This window comes from Poecilia reticulata, chromosome 22 (assembly GCF_904066995.2).
Source record: "Poecilia reticulata chromosome 22, P_reticulata-male-v2, whole genome shotgun sequence".
Classification (NCBI taxonomy): domain Eukaryota; kingdom Metazoa; phylum Chordata; class Actinopteri; order Cyprinodontiformes; family Poeciliidae; genus Poecilia; species Poecilia reticulata.
Genome location: NC_088851.1, coordinates 16,383,258 through 16,400,056, shown reverse-complemented (window position 1 = coordinate 16,400,056; position 16,799 = coordinate 16,383,258). Strand labels below are relative to the sequence as shown.

Sequence of the window (16,799 nt, the reverse complement as noted above, 5' to 3'; positions counted from 1 at the left end):
CATTATGCCGTCTCTGTATGTGGTTCTGGGCCAGTCTCACACTGGGTCCACAGGATGGCAACCAGAATCGTGTTCTACTGGCCATGATCCATATCTCACAACCACAGGGGAAAGTGGTTGTGAGAAACCACTTTTTACAAGTTCGACAAAGTCTTCTGATTTTTTTCTTCACCAGGACAGAAACTTTTTCTTATGACATTATGCCTCCAAATCTTCTGAGAAACAACAAGGTGACACCATCACCTTTTAGCAAGAAACCAAGATAACTGAACACCTCTGCTTGTGGGACAGAAAGATTCACAACCAGTGTGGCAAAATCCACCTCTTTCTGGTTAAGAACCATAACTGTGAATTTAGAGAACCTGACATTTTTTGGATTTTTTAATCATATTTTCCCCAACTTGTAATAACATGTGGTTCAGAGTATAACATTTTTCCCAAGATTTCCATACTTTTCTTGCAGTGATTCACCCCAGATGTCCTGCTGTTAACCCTGCAGCTGCTTTTCATTACAAGCAGGTTCTTGGTTTTTAGCATCAGGGTCAGAGAGTGACCTTTACCTAGAGCAGTGTTTCTTAACCTTTTTCGGCCCAGCGCCCCCCTAGCCTTTATCCAGGTCCCTCACCGCCCCCCACCAAAGAATTTGCAGGCTACTTTGCACTGACCATTATTTTATCATTAATATTACTATCACTATTGTAGATGTTTTGATTTTTATGCTTGTTTCTGTATTTATCATCACAATAATTTTCTAGAGAACAAAAAAGCCATGGGAATAGATATTTTCACAGGCGTCTACGAAAAATTTAATGAACATTCAACTTAAAATTGGTAGGCCTAACAGCAGCCAATCAGAGTGGAAACAATTATTCTTATTTTGTGCCATTTTCTAGTTATTAAATCTTGCACAAAATGACCAGATAAAAGATGAACAACATGCCAGTTTAAACTTTGATCTATTTGCAAAACGACTGAGCTCTGCAACATTAAAACATGGATAGAACCTTAACTACATTAATCATAGCTCTTCTTCTCTTCAGTGTTTGTCAGTTTCTGGTGGAGCAGCTCTTTGCTGCCTTCAGGAGAATGGGACATCAGAGTATCATTCATAAAACTTCACCCACATGGCATTTATTGTGCAAACCAGAGCTTTCATTGGAAAAACTAAAGTTCCAGATCCTTTTAATGCCATACAAACATGAGACAGAAACATGGATTATATCTTTATATATCTATTGGTCTATCTTTATATAGATTAATAGTTTTACTGGACAGAAATGACAAAGAACAAACCTGGTTCTTAATCAAATCCTAATGAGTCAAATTGAAAGTGTCATGGAGTCATCCGTCTCATGACATTAACACCGACATGAAAAATAATATTGAAGAAATAAATAATATCAATTCTAATTAAAAACATAAATAAGTGATCAGTTCTTTACTGTTATGTCTGTAAGATATATTTATTCTCAGTACTAGATATGGTCTCAACAAACCCATGGCATTTCAACAATATTATTTTACCTTTTATGTGGAAATAGTATCTGTTTATTCTTGCCATACAGTCCTCTGTATCAATTATTGCTCCGAAGGTCTTGCCATACCAGTTTATTCCTCTGTATTTACTTTAGTTTCTTAGTTTATTCTTGTATTTTGTTCTTCATTCATTTCCATTTAGTTTCATTTGATTAGTATTATCCTCTCTTGGTTTATTGCTATGTCCATTTTAGTTTCTTTCCTGTTGCTACATTTATTTTATCGTTTATTGACGCTCATCATCAGTAATCTCATCACCTGCTGCGCCGCCTAATCAACACATGATCTGTTTCACATCATGTGTTGATTTTTCACTGTTCAGCGTCGGATTCTCTGTTTTTATGCCATAATTCACATTTAGTTGGTCGCTCCGTTTTATGTCCCGCTTCTCCTGTTTCAGAGTTTTGCGCAATGTGAACGTCTTTTTTTTAAGCCCCTAAGGCGCAGGGCGGTCGGGAAGAGTATCGATGAGGAAAAGACAGACTGGCATAAACCTTTTAAAACAACAGAAACAATTTCTGCATTCTGATTATTGAAATTTAAAAGTGCTGTGTTGTTATATCACCCCCGTTTCATACCGGACCACTTACAGCACCGGTGTTAACGCTATAAAATGACGGTTTCACCCATGGAGGGATTTCTTGATTTCTTTATTTAAATGGGTTCATTTTTCAGAGGTATACACAGTGAGGGTATCGTGATTTTAGCTAACAGTAGCAGGAGAACGGAGCTGCGCCAAGAAGCTAACAGAAGCTAACAAACACTGAAGAGAAGAAGAAGAGCTGCCATCGATACCGTTGCAGCCAAGCATGGTTTAATGTTACACAATACAGTTTTACCAAGTTGCTCAAAGTCTAAATTGGCATTGTTGTGCATTTAAGGTGTAAAGTTTACCTTCGGCCAAACGCCCCCCAAAGGCATCCCAGCGCCCCCATTTTGTAAAAATGTCCGCCAGCGCCCCCTGCCGTCTTCTGAACGCCCCCTGGGGGGCGGAACCGCCCAGGTTGAGAACCGCTAACCGAGAGGAAGAGGTGGTAGGGGGGTTAGCAGGTGAGGTGCTCCTGATACCAGCAGCAGCAGAATAAGTCCTGGGAAAATTAGGACGTATACCACGGAGAAGAACTTAACCAACTCAAACAAAATCTTGTTTAGAGTCCTTGCATCTCAAAGTATGCGTTTCCCCCTGTTTAACTTGTATGAATTTTCTCACGTTGAATTATGTTAAGCATGTAACTCGCCCTGTAATAAAGCAGATCAGCTGTAGATTTATTGTTTTTGTATTTCTTGAGAGGATTTCTGGCTGATACAAATATTTTCTTTGGAAAGCAAGTCTAGAAGTTAAGATCATGAATTTAGCACATGCTGGACAATAGAACATTTAGCAGCAGAATAAAGGGGTGTTTTTAGTCTGGAAAGGTTTACTGTGGTAGTGCAAAGTCATTGCTGTTTGAGCGTAAAGAGAAGCTCACATATTCTAAAAACACTCAGAACTCTTTATGAATATTATAATGAGTCCAGTCTTATTTGTTTTGAAGCAAAATTCAGTGATTAAGCACAAATCCCTTATAGCAGATATTTCCTACAACGACTATGAGGGGAGTTCCGGAAATCTGTGCACAACTGGAACAACTACAGCTCCTACATTAACATTAAAGGCCGGGTGGGGTTAAATCTTTAGTTAAGGATTTAGTTTCACTCTGCAGAGCGTCTCAAAGGCTTACAGCTTTCCTTCAGGCAGAGCCCAAGCAGTGTTCTTAAAACATTTACAAGGCAAAGCCAAAAAGAATTAAAGCAAAAACAATTGCTCTCAAGCTGCGAAGACGAAGGACAAGGGTGCAGGCTTGGTTTAAACAAACCTTCTGGGTCAAATTGCAGCTAGTAAAGTTGCAGACTGGCCAAGAAAAATCACACAACTCCCAACAAGTGCGTGAAACATGAAGACAAACTGTAGTTCTTTCTAATCCAGGTTCTGATCAGTGCGTGTGCAGTCCAAGGATCATATTACCCGAGGGAAATCATATCTAGTGGAGTATCTTTGAACCTGTCTCAAGAAAAACCTAGCTCACCCATAAACAAAGAGCCAAATGAACAAACTTACAGCTTACACGTACAGCTAGCATGCAAAAAAAAAAAAAAAAAGAACTCAAGAAACGTGTGGAAATAATGTAACAGTCAGAGCTGACTTGGTGCATCAAGCCACACCAAGGTTATAAAATCAGTTTCAAATGTGCTAAAATCTTTTAGTACACTGTTCCTGTGGCTTAAAGTCATTTCATTGAGAAAGTGATGGAGTAATCAGAGTTTTCTCCAGCTGTTTATTGACACAGAGTACCACAGAACTCCCCATTCACCAACTAATCAGGTGACTGATAGACGGCCTCACTTACAAGAAAGACAGTAAAATATTTGGAAAAAGAGAAAAATATGGACAGTTGTAGTGTGGACGGAAATATCATCCATCTGGCATCATGTCTTACAAGCTTATCCTCTGCATTAATGTGACACTTGCAATCTGCCAATCTTATTAATTATGAAGCAAAAAGACGTTTATAAGAGCATTGTCTTGCCTTTAGTCTATGGCTGGCATAACACAATAAAAACAAAACAATACAACTAAAAATCCAATTAGAAATCAGACAATGCTGATGAAAGGCCGAGTGGAAACTCAGAAATCCAACCTTTTTATAATCCTTAAATCATCCTCACTACAACACCCTTATGAGAATTTACTAAGTGAAGGAGGTTCATTAGATAAGGTAGAAATGTTAAATGTTATAGGGCCATTGAAGTTAGAGGTATGCAAGTTCAATTTCTGAAAATATAAGTTGGTAATCAATTTATATAACAATTTATTCTAAATCATTTATCTTTGCTTTACAACTTCAGCAAAACCCTTTATTACACTTCTCTTTCACATGCAACACAACTACGCCTCTGCTCTCAAAATAAATCCTTAATGACGACTCAGCAGGAAGACTAAAAAAAAACTACTTTAATGCTGCTGCTTCTGAGTTCTAATTCAGGAATTGGACAAAATCACCATCTGCAGGTCAAAGTTTCACAAAAACAGCGGAAAAAAGAAACTAATCTATTGTGTATTTCTCGATAGAATAATATTGACCAACTCACCTGAGATTTCTTCTTCTTCCGGCTGAGGCTGCCCGTCCAGTCACTGAAGCGTCTGATCCGGTTTTTGATAGAGTCTTTCTTATTGAAAACAAAGTCGTGCCTACGTTGCTGCTGTTGCTGCGCCGGCTCGTGGTACTGCTCCATATTTGAACTAATGGTATGGGCTTTGGGCCTACGACAAGGCAAGGTGAACGATGAATACTGCCGTGGCTCTGCACATTCTTCCACCAAAGGCACGTCCAGTACAGACGCAAGAGAAGCTCGATGCAGCCTTCGGCCCGACGGAGGCTGCTGTGACTGGGAGGACAACTCGCTGGCTGTAGGAAAAGTGGCAGCCATTGTGGAGTCCCTGTAGAGCTCTGAACTAGATGGAGGTGCAGGGTTTTCTGCAAAGGAGTCAAGCTGATGTATAGGGGAATGCTCTAATGCTCTGCTAGTACAGCATGGTTGGTCCTGATCACATAGCTCTGTACCGGGACCCCACGGGGAATCGTACCAGGAGCCTTCGGAGCTCAGTGAGCTTCCCTTGCTAGTCCTGGCAGTGGAGGAGGTAGAAGCTGGTGGTGGTCCACCCCGGTGGGCCTCCTGCCTACTGCCACTGGAACCCGGCAAGCTCGGAGTGGACGTAGCCTCCAAATTTGGAGAGAACTTGAGCAGCTGGACTGGACCAGAGGCCTCATCCAGGAGCAAGGGGCTTCCTGAGGTGTTTGTGAACTCCACCCTGAGAGTGCCATCCTTCTTGATCACCACCCTCGGGCTGCTCTGTTCCTCCAGTACTTCCTGCTCATCGCCGTGTCCGTTCAGAGAGCGCCCATTGAGCTCAGCCCCGTACGGATTCTCTTCATAGTCATCTGACAGTTGCCGTCTTCGAATGCCGCATCCAGGCGAGCGATGCCAGTGATGTTCGGTGCTACCCCTCGCTCCTTTGCAGACGTAGTCGCAGCGTTGGGCTGAGTAAGAGTGTCTGCTTTTAGGAGGCGACAAACAACCACGACCAACACATTTTGCCTTGTACCCTGAGCCGAGTGGGGCGTTTTTCCACCACGTATGTGGGGAAAGAACGTCATCTTTGGTTGAGCCGAGTTTCAGTGAATACGGCTTTTGTTTCCTGGGGAAGATGAAGCTTGTGCCTTTCGGACCATCAATGCTGTACTGGCTCTCTGAATTCCCCATCCTGCACTGGAAAAGCAAATAAACAAACCATAACGGTCACCTTTACTAAATGCAAGGGACATACATACAAATCCATAATTGACATTTACAGCTGCAGCTCAGTCAATAAGAACATGATTGAGATTTTAGCAACGTAACTCCATTCAAAGAGCTAAACTTACATTTTTGTACTGTAGAATACATCATATAAAAGTGCTTTACAATCAATCGAAAAATAGCAGACTTCATAGCTGACCAGTAGACGTTCATATGCCAAAAGGTTATTACTGGAAAAAGTCTGCTGTTCAAAGCCTGAGGGTTTCAAGAATAGTAATGGAAAGTTTAGTGGAAGGGGAGAAATCAGAGCAATTGGGAATGATAACAGTAGCCTTGAGAAGACTGTGAAGTAAAGACTATGAACGAATTAGGGGAAGATTAACAAGGCAATTTTTGTATGCTTGAGAGTCACCAAACACAGATGCAAACAGAACATTGCTTGAGTTCATTCAATCTTTGGCAGAACATACGTTTCCTGCCAAGGCAAAGGAAAAAAGGACTGGACTGTTTAGTGGTCCAAAGTTTATGTTTGTCGTGGAAATCTTTTTTTTTTCCCTTCAATTAAACTTTCACTTCCATCAATTGATTTTGTTCAATTACTGTAATAAAAAACTTTTTGATTATGCTCTCACTTATTATGATGCACCTGTAAATCTAATCCTGGTTGAAAACGTAAGGCTACACCTCACAGACAAAGACAAGGACATTCAAAAGGACTACCTTCAAAATGTAGCGACTATTTCCACAGCAAAGCAGCTACGTGTCTAATATGTGCTTTTTAACAAAGATAGCAATAATTCTATCTCATCTGTCACTAATGGTTAGGTCTACACCTCTATTTTTTTTCCCCAAACAGAAAACCCCTGTAAGATAAACAGGCTTTTGGGCTGTCATGGTTGTTATGGGTGACAATACTCGGAACAATAGGAAATCTCTTCCACACTGTCCAAAGCATGTTTTCATTGGAGAGTCAGAGCCGTGACCAGACCGAGATTACATTACAGAGCTGAACAACATGAATCACAGGAAGACTGCTCTTACATAACAGGTGCAGATCAACCCCTACAGTTGACTTTAAGACTTTAATTTAGCTCACCAAGCAGATTAAGAACAAATAAGCTGGACGGGGAAGGAGCATCGATCATTACGTGCATGCTGATGAAAAAAAAAGAACGGCAAAAAGCTGTTAAAACTCACCTCTTGGGAAGTCTTGTTTCACAATTTAGAGTTATCTGTGCCTCATTTTCCAAAGTTAACTCATTCCTTGGTTGTGTGGCTCACCTGGAACCTGGAACACAAACAGAGAAGAAGAGGAATTAGTCTTTCCGCTGCACTGTAATTTGCTTTGTGTATTGAGCTCTGTGCTTCATAAAAGGTGTGTAACCTAAAGATCAAAACAAATCCTCTACATTTTGATTAGGACAATGTTTGGCATTGTCGTCTGTTCATACAGATAAATCCGTCCCGCAGCTGAATTAAAAAAAATTTTAAAAAAAGGGTAAGGCTGCTGGTATAAAACTTGGAAAAAGCTTTGCAAAAACATATTCAGGCACTGCCTGAAAGACAAACACACAGTAATGTAGACGTGTATGGAATTTCACCCAGGAATCTCAGGATAGACTTCCTACAGCATGAAAAAAGTAAAAAATAAAAATCACTCCTCCCTTCTAAATCCAACTCTCCTTAATCATCCATCCAAATCAAACATATGTTGCATTTTTCCACCTCCCCACATGTAAATGACGTCTCTTTTCATCAGGTCCGGGAAGGTTTTTCAAAGCCGGCTACAGTTTAACCGTTTGTTTATTTTTAAACCTTGAATTCCTCTCGCTAGCTTAGATTTAAAAAAAAATTTTCCCTCTTCCCCCTCCCACTCCTCATTGCCAAATTTGTCTGAAAGCATGATCCAGGGCATAGGAAGCAATGAGGAGCGATATTTATGGAGACACTGAAGCGCCTTTTGGCATCTTGAGGAAGCATGAATGTTGTGTGTAATGTAACCTAACTGCACAGCCTTAGCTCAAACACATAGCGGCAAGGCCACTGAGCTTCGCAACACACGGACAGCATGTGTAAGGTTGCAGGGTAAATATACCCCTGCCAAAAGTCCTAAACTCCTGGCTTAAGTGATCTGCACCACTGCGGTAGGAGTTTAACTGCTTCTGTTTGAATAAACCTGGACTGTTTAGCAAGATTTAAATAGTGCTGGCAGTGTAAAGGCACGGCTGTTGACGAGTGCAGTTCATATGTGAATCCACAGCATTTTATACGCAAGGGGTCCTGAAGCTCAAGGACAAGCAAAGAAGATCCACCAGGACTTACTCCTTCTGCTTTGATGGAGAAGAGCACCTGATAGTCCAGTGGAAACTTGGCTGCAGACATTCAAGGCTCCTAACGAACTTGAACCGTCATTCTGGGCTGATCGGAAGATTAGCTAAACACTGGTTTCATTCACTGAGTCAAAACCAGCAGAGACTGAATTCAAGTAGAGCTGATCCCGAGAGGAAGACAAACTATAATTCTGGACCCACTTATTAAAGCAGTAAAAAACCAATAATTTTCACCCTTGCTGGAGCCACATTGCCAATGAATCCAAAGGCCAAACTACATATGGACTGTCTTTGTATGGGATGTCTTGGTGTAAATACTTCAATTCCCTTTATTAGTTCGGGGGAAGATGAGATACTTTCTAACTTTACCTCCCTTTTTCGTACACGTCACCATCTTGCAATAACCTAATTCAGGCAGAAGATCATATGATTGGTACCAACGTTTTAAAGGTTTTAAAATACCTTTACACAAATAAAGAGTAGCATACAATTCTGTTTGTGAAATGAAGACTGAGAAAGCAGCTGCCGACGACACCAGGAGTCAACATAAAGCCAGTTGTCCAACTTGTCACAGTCACTGCTTTCATTGAGGACCACTGCTGATGCTTTTCTTGCAAAAGTTTATTCAGCCAAAGCAGGCCAGCGAGTATGAAAGGCTCAAAGCCATCCCATCCCAACACACAAACCCCTAAGACGCACACGTTTGCCGTCTGCTGCGAGTTGAACTGGCGCATTGTGTGACTTCGCTGGGAAAACGAGACAAGTCTTCCTTTTTAGCAGCAAACCACACTGCACCCAGCCTTGAACTCACCCTCCCTCTGTCCCTTCAGCCCTCTGTTCTCATCAAAAAGGCCTGCTAAGGACCATCTGCTCTGGGGCCAAGGGACCACTGCCACTCTTGCGCCCCTCCGCACACCCTCTGACCTGGAATTCTTCTCACACCACCCCTGGGTGACTCCTACGTAAGCCTAGTGTTTAGTCTAACAGTGCCTCCAGACAGGGATGCTGCAAAAGAATGGGCCACACCTTGGTGTGGCATAAACACAGAAGGTGCTTTAAATGTTAAGGATGTAACTGACTTTTTCCCTACATAAAGACCACCATGTATTTGTCAAACAGAAGCTTAGCTTGAAACTATTTACACAAACCCATACGAAAATGAGGAGTATAATGTTGAATGGTCTTTGTTTTAGCTCCAAACAATTTACACACACCCAGTCTCAAGTTAGCGTTCATAACAGATTTAACTTGTCTAACTTGGCAAATATAAAACTGGACAAACAAAGACCTCAAGTGGGGTTCCTTAAGGCTATGTCTTCAGATCTTTTTTATTCCATCTACCCAGATTACATAATGTTACATCTTGCATTGTGTTTATTCACAAGTTTATGTGTTTACAACAATCCTTCCACTCTCTAAACCTTTGTTTACTTAAACCGCTGTCTGGAAACTGCCGGTATTTTCGGATGTTGATTGGGGAAAAGTTCCACGTTTAGATGGCACTGTGTCACTGTTTGGACGAAAGACACCTTGAAGTCATTGTAGCGGTCATGCGAGAAAACTACACGGCGCTGTGATTTTATCGCCTTGTCAAAATGTTTCTGAAAAGTTCCACTCCGAGAGCCACTTCCAAAGAGTGCCTGTGTCAGAGACTCCAATCAATGGTGACTTGTAAGCAAGAAGCTGGACCACAACAAAAATGCTACGGTTTCACTGGAAACCTGCTCAGTGTTTCCATAAATTAAATGGGTAGCAAACACTTGGCTAATTTAAATGAAATATTACTGTTCCCTCCAGATTTTCCGAGAACTTCCAAAACAATTTGTTCAGTAAGGTCTCAATTTGAATTTGTCTTTTACCTTGTTTTAAGTTTGCAGTCTCTTTATTTTGTATTTTAGACCTGATATTTCTCATACAAAACACAAATCTGGACAGGATTGTCAGTACAATACCTGAATCCCATCAAATAATTCATTTCCAATGCCTCAAAGGCAAATGGGACTGGCTGAAATCTTACTTAGCAAATCAGAACTGTGTTATTTATGGATTACAAATCAAATCAAATGTGGGTATCTTAAGACAAAATTTTTTGGGTCATTTTTGTTTAAGCATAATATGAATCTACTTTAAATGAGTATTTTATAGTTTCTTTCTTCTTGTGTACTCAGTTATTTGATTTAATTTTGTTTCTTTGTTTTCCCATGAAGTTCTTTAAATTACCTTGCAGATGAACGGTGCACCACATAAGCCTGCACATGGTTTTTCTCCAGAAAAGCATCACAATCCTGTTTGTCCTTCTTTTTTTTTCCCCAATAAACTGCAGCTACGTTTTAGGAATGTTACAAATCTTATTTGAGCTTTAAGATTTTTTTTCTAGCAGAAAAAAAGATCAGAAACGAGAAGTGCAAGTGACAAATTCTCAGTGAGGTTGAGTATTCCAGCACTGCAGAGTTATAGCTATGAGGTCATCTGCTTGTAGGGGCTGAATCGGACTGCCTTCCTCCTGTCAAATCACAGCCCATGAGACTCTTATCACTTTTCTGAGGGGCTGCAAAAACAAAGCTGTTAAAGTTCCAAAGTTTACAGTTGCTTTTGCAACTTTAAACCTAGAAAAAAAAGGAAAACAACCACAACAGGAAGTGAAGGAAAGCTGTGTAACTGGAGAAAAGAACATCCCATCTCCTGCTGTGTTTCTGTCATCTGAAGAAGACTTAAAGAATCACACAGTTGTTTGCTTACGAGTAGAAATGTCTGTCTATGAATCACTCTGAAAGCTCATATTACTGTGTGGTGAATCCAGCAAAGCCACTAAACATCCATCAGAGTGCTTGTTAAGTGTTTTTCAGACTTTCTCATTATGCATTTCGAGGCTCCGTGGCTGGCTACCGACCAAGAGTGACATGGCAGCCCCCAGGCAGAGATTTATACACGTATGCTATGTTCGTTTCAGAGCAACCGGAAGAGAATTAAAGTTTCCAAACTGTTTAAACCATGCATCCATGCATCTAGATAGAACTTTTTCCTCAGATTAATGCGTTTGGGGCAACAGATCCCAAAAACCTTGTAATGTGTCAACAGAAGTGATAAAGGCTGAGACTGTGAAAGGTCACTTTAGCATATCAGTGTTTACAAAGCAGCATCCTGAAGGATCCACAGCAAAGTAGGCCGGAGATTTAACTTATCTACCAGATTTAAATGGAGATTCACAAGCAAACACATAAAGGGACCCACACCTGTGCAGCTGAGCAATAGGAATCAACCTCCTCACCTTGGCTCCCCATTAATCCACCAAACAGCAGAAACAAAGGAATAGAAAGATAAAACAGAATCCATAACATGGCTTACCTCCGTGGCAAAGGCTTTAATCTAGAAGCTCTTTGAAGAGCTCGCAAACTAGAAATCACACTGGTGCTCTCTTGACTTTCAAAGTGGATTTTGTCTACCAGTGCTCATAGTCTTAAAGCAGCAACACACACGCACCATCTGACTCACACACACCCAGACACACTGGACGACACGTGGAAACTCCCTCCCGGCTTTGGAGGAGCAACGAATCACAGTCCTCCAAGGGTGGCCCTGGGTTACGCAGCAGCAGCAGGAAAAGCCAGAAAGCAAAGAGGAGAGAGAAGTGAAAAGTTCCTAACATAAGAGCTCACTCAGGACAAGACACCAAGAGGTTTTATAGCACTCATCTATTAAGAGTGCATGGCAAAAAAAAAAAAAAAAAATGCTCCACTGGGTGACTGATTTCTTTTTCCATCATTCAGCTTTTCCGTTATAGAAAGGAGGAGGAGGATGCAGGGTTTGTAGCAGCCAAGGAGGGTTCTTTTTTTTTTTTTTTCCCCAAAGCAGTTTGAGGCGATTGGGCGAGACAAGCTGGCGTGTAATGGCTGCAGTACTGCCTGGGAGGGCGCAATGACTGGAGCTCTTGTCTGACCCTAAATACCACAATGACTTCAGGAGGAGGCCAGAGGAGAAGGAAAGAAAGAATGTGTGCATACAAGTGTCCTATGAGTAAGGGTAAGTGGGGGTAAAAATAAAGACCATGGAGTGATTAGAGGTAGTCAAGAGGGAGGGGAAAAAAAAAAAAGTCACCCAGGAGGAACTGAAGTCAATGACACGTAATCTTTTTGATGAGTTCTGAGCCGGTCTTTTGATCAGAGGACGTAAAGGAATGTGGCAAAACTTTCCAAGGAATTAGTTTCTCCAAAGTGACAAAAACATGTTGCAGCAGCAACTAACCATCAGCCAACATAGACAGAGACGTGTTTGTCTCTGGTTTGCGTCAAGAAAGTCATCCCCACGACATAATGGGACTACCACCATGCCTTCTACCATATTTTTTGAAGTCAATGTTCCATGATTGACCTGTATTTGGCAACATCTATGTTCCCAACTCTTACAACTCTTTAGATCGCATGATGCTCCCGCCACTTTGTTCCAGGATGTGGATGTTGTTTTCAGGGGCATGTGTCCCGTAAGGGGCTAGTGATAAACAGGAAACAAATGCATTCCACAACTTGTGGATTTGTTTTGCATAAAATTTTGAATCCCATGCTTCATCTTCCTTCCACTTCACAGCTCTGTGCTACTTGGAGTTGGTTCATCACATAAACATTCCACTAAAGCTGCACAGAAGGAAACGGAGTCAATGACATGTTGACATCCTTCCCCGAACTAAGGCCAATCACAGAACATAAAGAGATGTGGAAAAACATTCCCTGGAATCAGGTTCTCCAATGTGTTGTGACTAAGACTTGTCTCAGTGGAGACTGTCCCAAGACCGCCGTCAGCCTAAAAGCACACGCAGGCCTCCATTTGTCTTCGGTTCACATAGCTGTGGTCAAACTGGACCCGTGCAGAAAGCCACACAAAAACACCAAACAGAGTCGGAGCTCGAAAAGTCCGTTTAGAAAGCTTTCACGTGCTAGTGGTTTGTGTCTGAGTCACTCGAATCGCCCTTACAAATGAGAGCCGCTGCCTGGCCTATTACTAAAGCACCGAACTGAGCTCTGCTCTCGAAAACCATTGTCTTGAATTGCAATTCAAAGTCTTATCCATGCCACGCTGCAGGAGCAGCTGTGGAACAGCCTTCAGCCGGCCTGCTGTCGACAGAGACGTCAACCTAGAGACCTAATATCAGCCGCACTCACCAGGACTAAACAACATTGTTAGCAGCACAATAGTCCTCGTGGCCTAGTCTGGGATCTTCTCAAAGGCTTTTGTGCGCCTGTCGGAGCAGGCATCTTAGAACGGGTTGGTCAACGCCACGCCTCGAGCCAGTGAGAGACACGAAAACATTCAGACTCACACGAAGAGAGAGGCCCGATAAGATGCATATTCATGAAGAGCAGGTGCTAGATCCAATTCCACCCGGCCAAATTGTCTGACCCCTAATTATTTCCAATTAAGACCCCAATAAGCTCTGATCTCCTGAGCTGAATTAAATCCCAATATATTCAGGCTCCAGGCGTGTACACACACATACACACACACCCTCTAAGGTAATTTTTATTCTTGTCTTACACTTTGAAATGAATGCAGCACCGGAATCTGAAGGACAAAGATTCAACATACAGATATTTTGAACTACTATTCATGAGCAAAGAAATACAAGAAAAAATGAACGAAAGCATATCAAATGATTTCACAAGATTAAAAAAACAGGAGCAGCATTTTTGTTTGCGGGTATTAACAAAGGATTCATTCTTTAGCAGGATGATGCTTTGAAAAAAAAAGGTAACTCTACCCTGATAATGAGGTTCAGATGACTTCTGATGGCCTGATGTCACATAATTCAATGCTAAGAAGACTGAATCTCCATCGCACACAGATGCTGCGAAGATCCACAACAATGTAACAGAACGTCACAGCAGGGAATCCTCTAAATGTTAACTTTAGCTAAGCTTATATTACATTTAATTTCGCTAGGCTTTGCATTTAGAAACGTAGGTTTTATTTTTGTTTGTTTTTTTTATTATGTAAAGCACTTTGAAATGCCTTGCTGCTGAAATGTGCTATACAAATACAATTTGTAATTGTTGTAATGTAAAGCATCACCCAGTTTTTTGTTTTTAAATTATAACTTTTAGATAGCGACGTGCTGAGAAAACTGGCAATTTCCAACCAGATTGGTCTCCACACCAAGTTACGGCTGTTCTGCTGATCAGAAGCTAACCAGTCTTGTTGACAGCAACACTCTTCATATTCCTGATATTGCACGGGGAAGATTCAAAATAAAAACTATGTACAATATGTGTTTAAAATGAAGCCAGAGGAATGTATGCAAGAAGTTATTTAAAAAAGGAACTGAATGGCTGCAAAAGAGCGAGAGAGCAAGACTTGTTAGCCAATAACAGGAAGGTTGGCAGCAAGACATCATAGGTGATCTGTTTCTCATCACGGAGTTTTCAACATGTCATGGGGAAAAATAGATTTTAAAATGCTGTCAGACTTTTAGTAATCTACATTTTCTGCAGAGATAGAACTAATGTTTTGTGTTTCTACTAGCCCTAGCCATGCCACGCTAACTAAAATGTCAACTCCATATTATTTTACATTTCAAATTGGTAAAATCCTATCCTCCCCTCTGTTCCACAGATTAATAATTAAGAACCCCTCATGGGAGGAAGATCAGGAAGAAATATTTTAAATTCTGGTCTTATTAAGGAAATCAAAATTGTAATTTTCAAAGGTCAAAACTCTAATCAACCATGTATTCAATGCATCATTTTGGACCAAACCAAACAAATATTCATATTTTTCATTCCAGCTGACTCTGAGCTCGCAGACGCATGTAGATGCAGCCTGTTTAGGGACTGTGCAGAGCCTCATCTGATTTTAATAACTACAGTAAGGCATCCATCCCCTTAATGTGGTGTTGCAGACATCTTAACCTTTTGAGTAAATCATTTCTTTTATGCAAAACACATTCATCACGTTGCATTTAATCTCAGGCCGATCGCCGGCGATAATCTATCTCTGATGAAAAACTCATATTGAAGCGGCGCTCGCTCATGGGAGCGGTCTGACAGATGGGGCGCAGGAAGAGCATTGGGGCAGAGTCGTGGGGGGAGAGAAATATGACTCTTTAGTCGGCTCACTAATATTTCAACGGCTTTCTCATAAACAGCATGATGGAGCCACATTTGTAGCTGGGGGGCCGTTTATAGTTTGACGCCATTGATTACTGTTGCTTGCTGGGGACTCCGATGGGCAGCAATTTGTGAACAAAATATCCCTCGGAAACAAATAAATGCATCTTAATTGCTTGATATTAGCGGCAATTAGTAGAGTGTCGCAATAAGAAGAATGGTTTGAAAAAAGATCAACGCGTCTGGAGAAACATTTAAAATTAGCAGGATGGGAGACGTGGGGGTGAGAGAAAGAGAGAGACAGACGGGTGGAATTTACTTAAGCCGGGATGCTTTGAATCAGGGTGAAAGGTCAAAGCTTTTGTTTCACACTGGGTTCCACCCTAAAATCTATCCCAATCCGATCTTTGACAATCTAACTAGCGAGATGCGTCATGTGAAGGATTCCAAGTATTTTTGCTTGGCTTTTCTAACGTGATTAAAACGTCATTATCTCCAATGTTACATCAACAGCAGTATGACATAAATTGTGAAATCTGACCATCTCTTCAAACAAGTCAGCCTGTGATGGCTAGAGTTCAGCTCTTTTTTTTTTTTTTTTTTTAGAAAGATGCTTCCTTTCATGCAGACTGTAAATGAACAGGGTGCAGGTTGCAGTGTAATAATTGAGAATGAGACACGAGGCATTAACCTCTTCTGAAGGCGCTGTTTGCAAGAGACAATGACTCGAGATGTCCTCAAGGGGGTGTCGCTGTCCATCTGCTGCTTCACGTCAAGCGCAAAGTGCCTTTGCAACAGTTTTCATTCCACTAGATTCGTTTTTGTACACAGGGGTTATGCTGCAACCACAAACATAAAATACATTTTAGTTGGATTTTATTTAATAGATCAATACACAAGCGGAAGGTTGAGGCAAATTAGTTAAAACGTGTGCTTTTTTTTTCAAAATGTTTTACAAATAAACATCTAAAAAGTCTGACGAGTGTTGCTATGGATATCCAATTACAGCTGGATGTCCATGTTTCATTTGTCATTACTTATCTAGAAATTTAAATACTTCCTTATTCTTTGTAAAATACTTATATTAGATAAAACATCTAAGAACAGCAATTTTTTTATAACTGTACATGTGATTCTCTGCTGGATTTAGCTCTGGGCTGTCACTAGGCCATCATAACATGTAAATAAGGTTTAATTTAAACTAATGGCTTTCTGTTCAGGGCCGTTCACTCTGAAAGTGAACTGCCAAACCAGATTTAAGTCTTTCACAGTGTCTAACAGGGTTTCTTCTAGGATTTTCTTGCATTTTACTCTGTCCATTTTTCCATCAGCTCTGACCAGCTTCTCTGTCCTAGTGAAAGTATCTACACAGCCCAATGCTGCCACTACCATACTTCCCTGCTGTTATAGTGCAGTCCAAGATGATGTGCTGCATTAGTTTTTCTCCAGAGCGCTTCACATGTTCATTTTCAACTCACCAGGGCACCACAGCAATGTTTTC

At 41.1% G+C, this 16,799-nt stretch overlaps 1 protein-coding gene across 5 annotated transcripts in view; it reads right to left on the bottom strand.

The window, feature by feature from the left end:
- The window catches only part of tiam2a (TIAM Rac1 associated GEF 2a), a 127,875-nt gene that overhangs the window by 45,560 nt on the left and 65,516 nt on the right, over positions 1 to 16,799 (bottom strand). For 2 of the 5 annotated variants that reach the window (XM_008399540.3, XM_008399539.3), the window contains exons 2-3: positions 7,072 to 7,162; positions 4,666 to 5,844 (exon numbers count right to left, since the gene is read on the bottom strand). In XM_008399540.3, the coding sequence (XP_008397762.2) occupies positions 4,666 to 5,838 (1,173 nt within the window). In that variant the 5' untranslated portion in view covers positions 5,839 to 5,844; positions 7,072 to 7,162. Of the gene's footprint in view, positions 1 to 4,665; positions 5,845 to 7,071; positions 7,163 to 7,475; positions 7,578 to 11,549; positions 11,740 to 16,799 lie in introns of those variants that run through there. The other 3 variants (XM_017302420.2, XM_081603584.1, XM_081603585.1) reach the window with 3 other exon arrangements.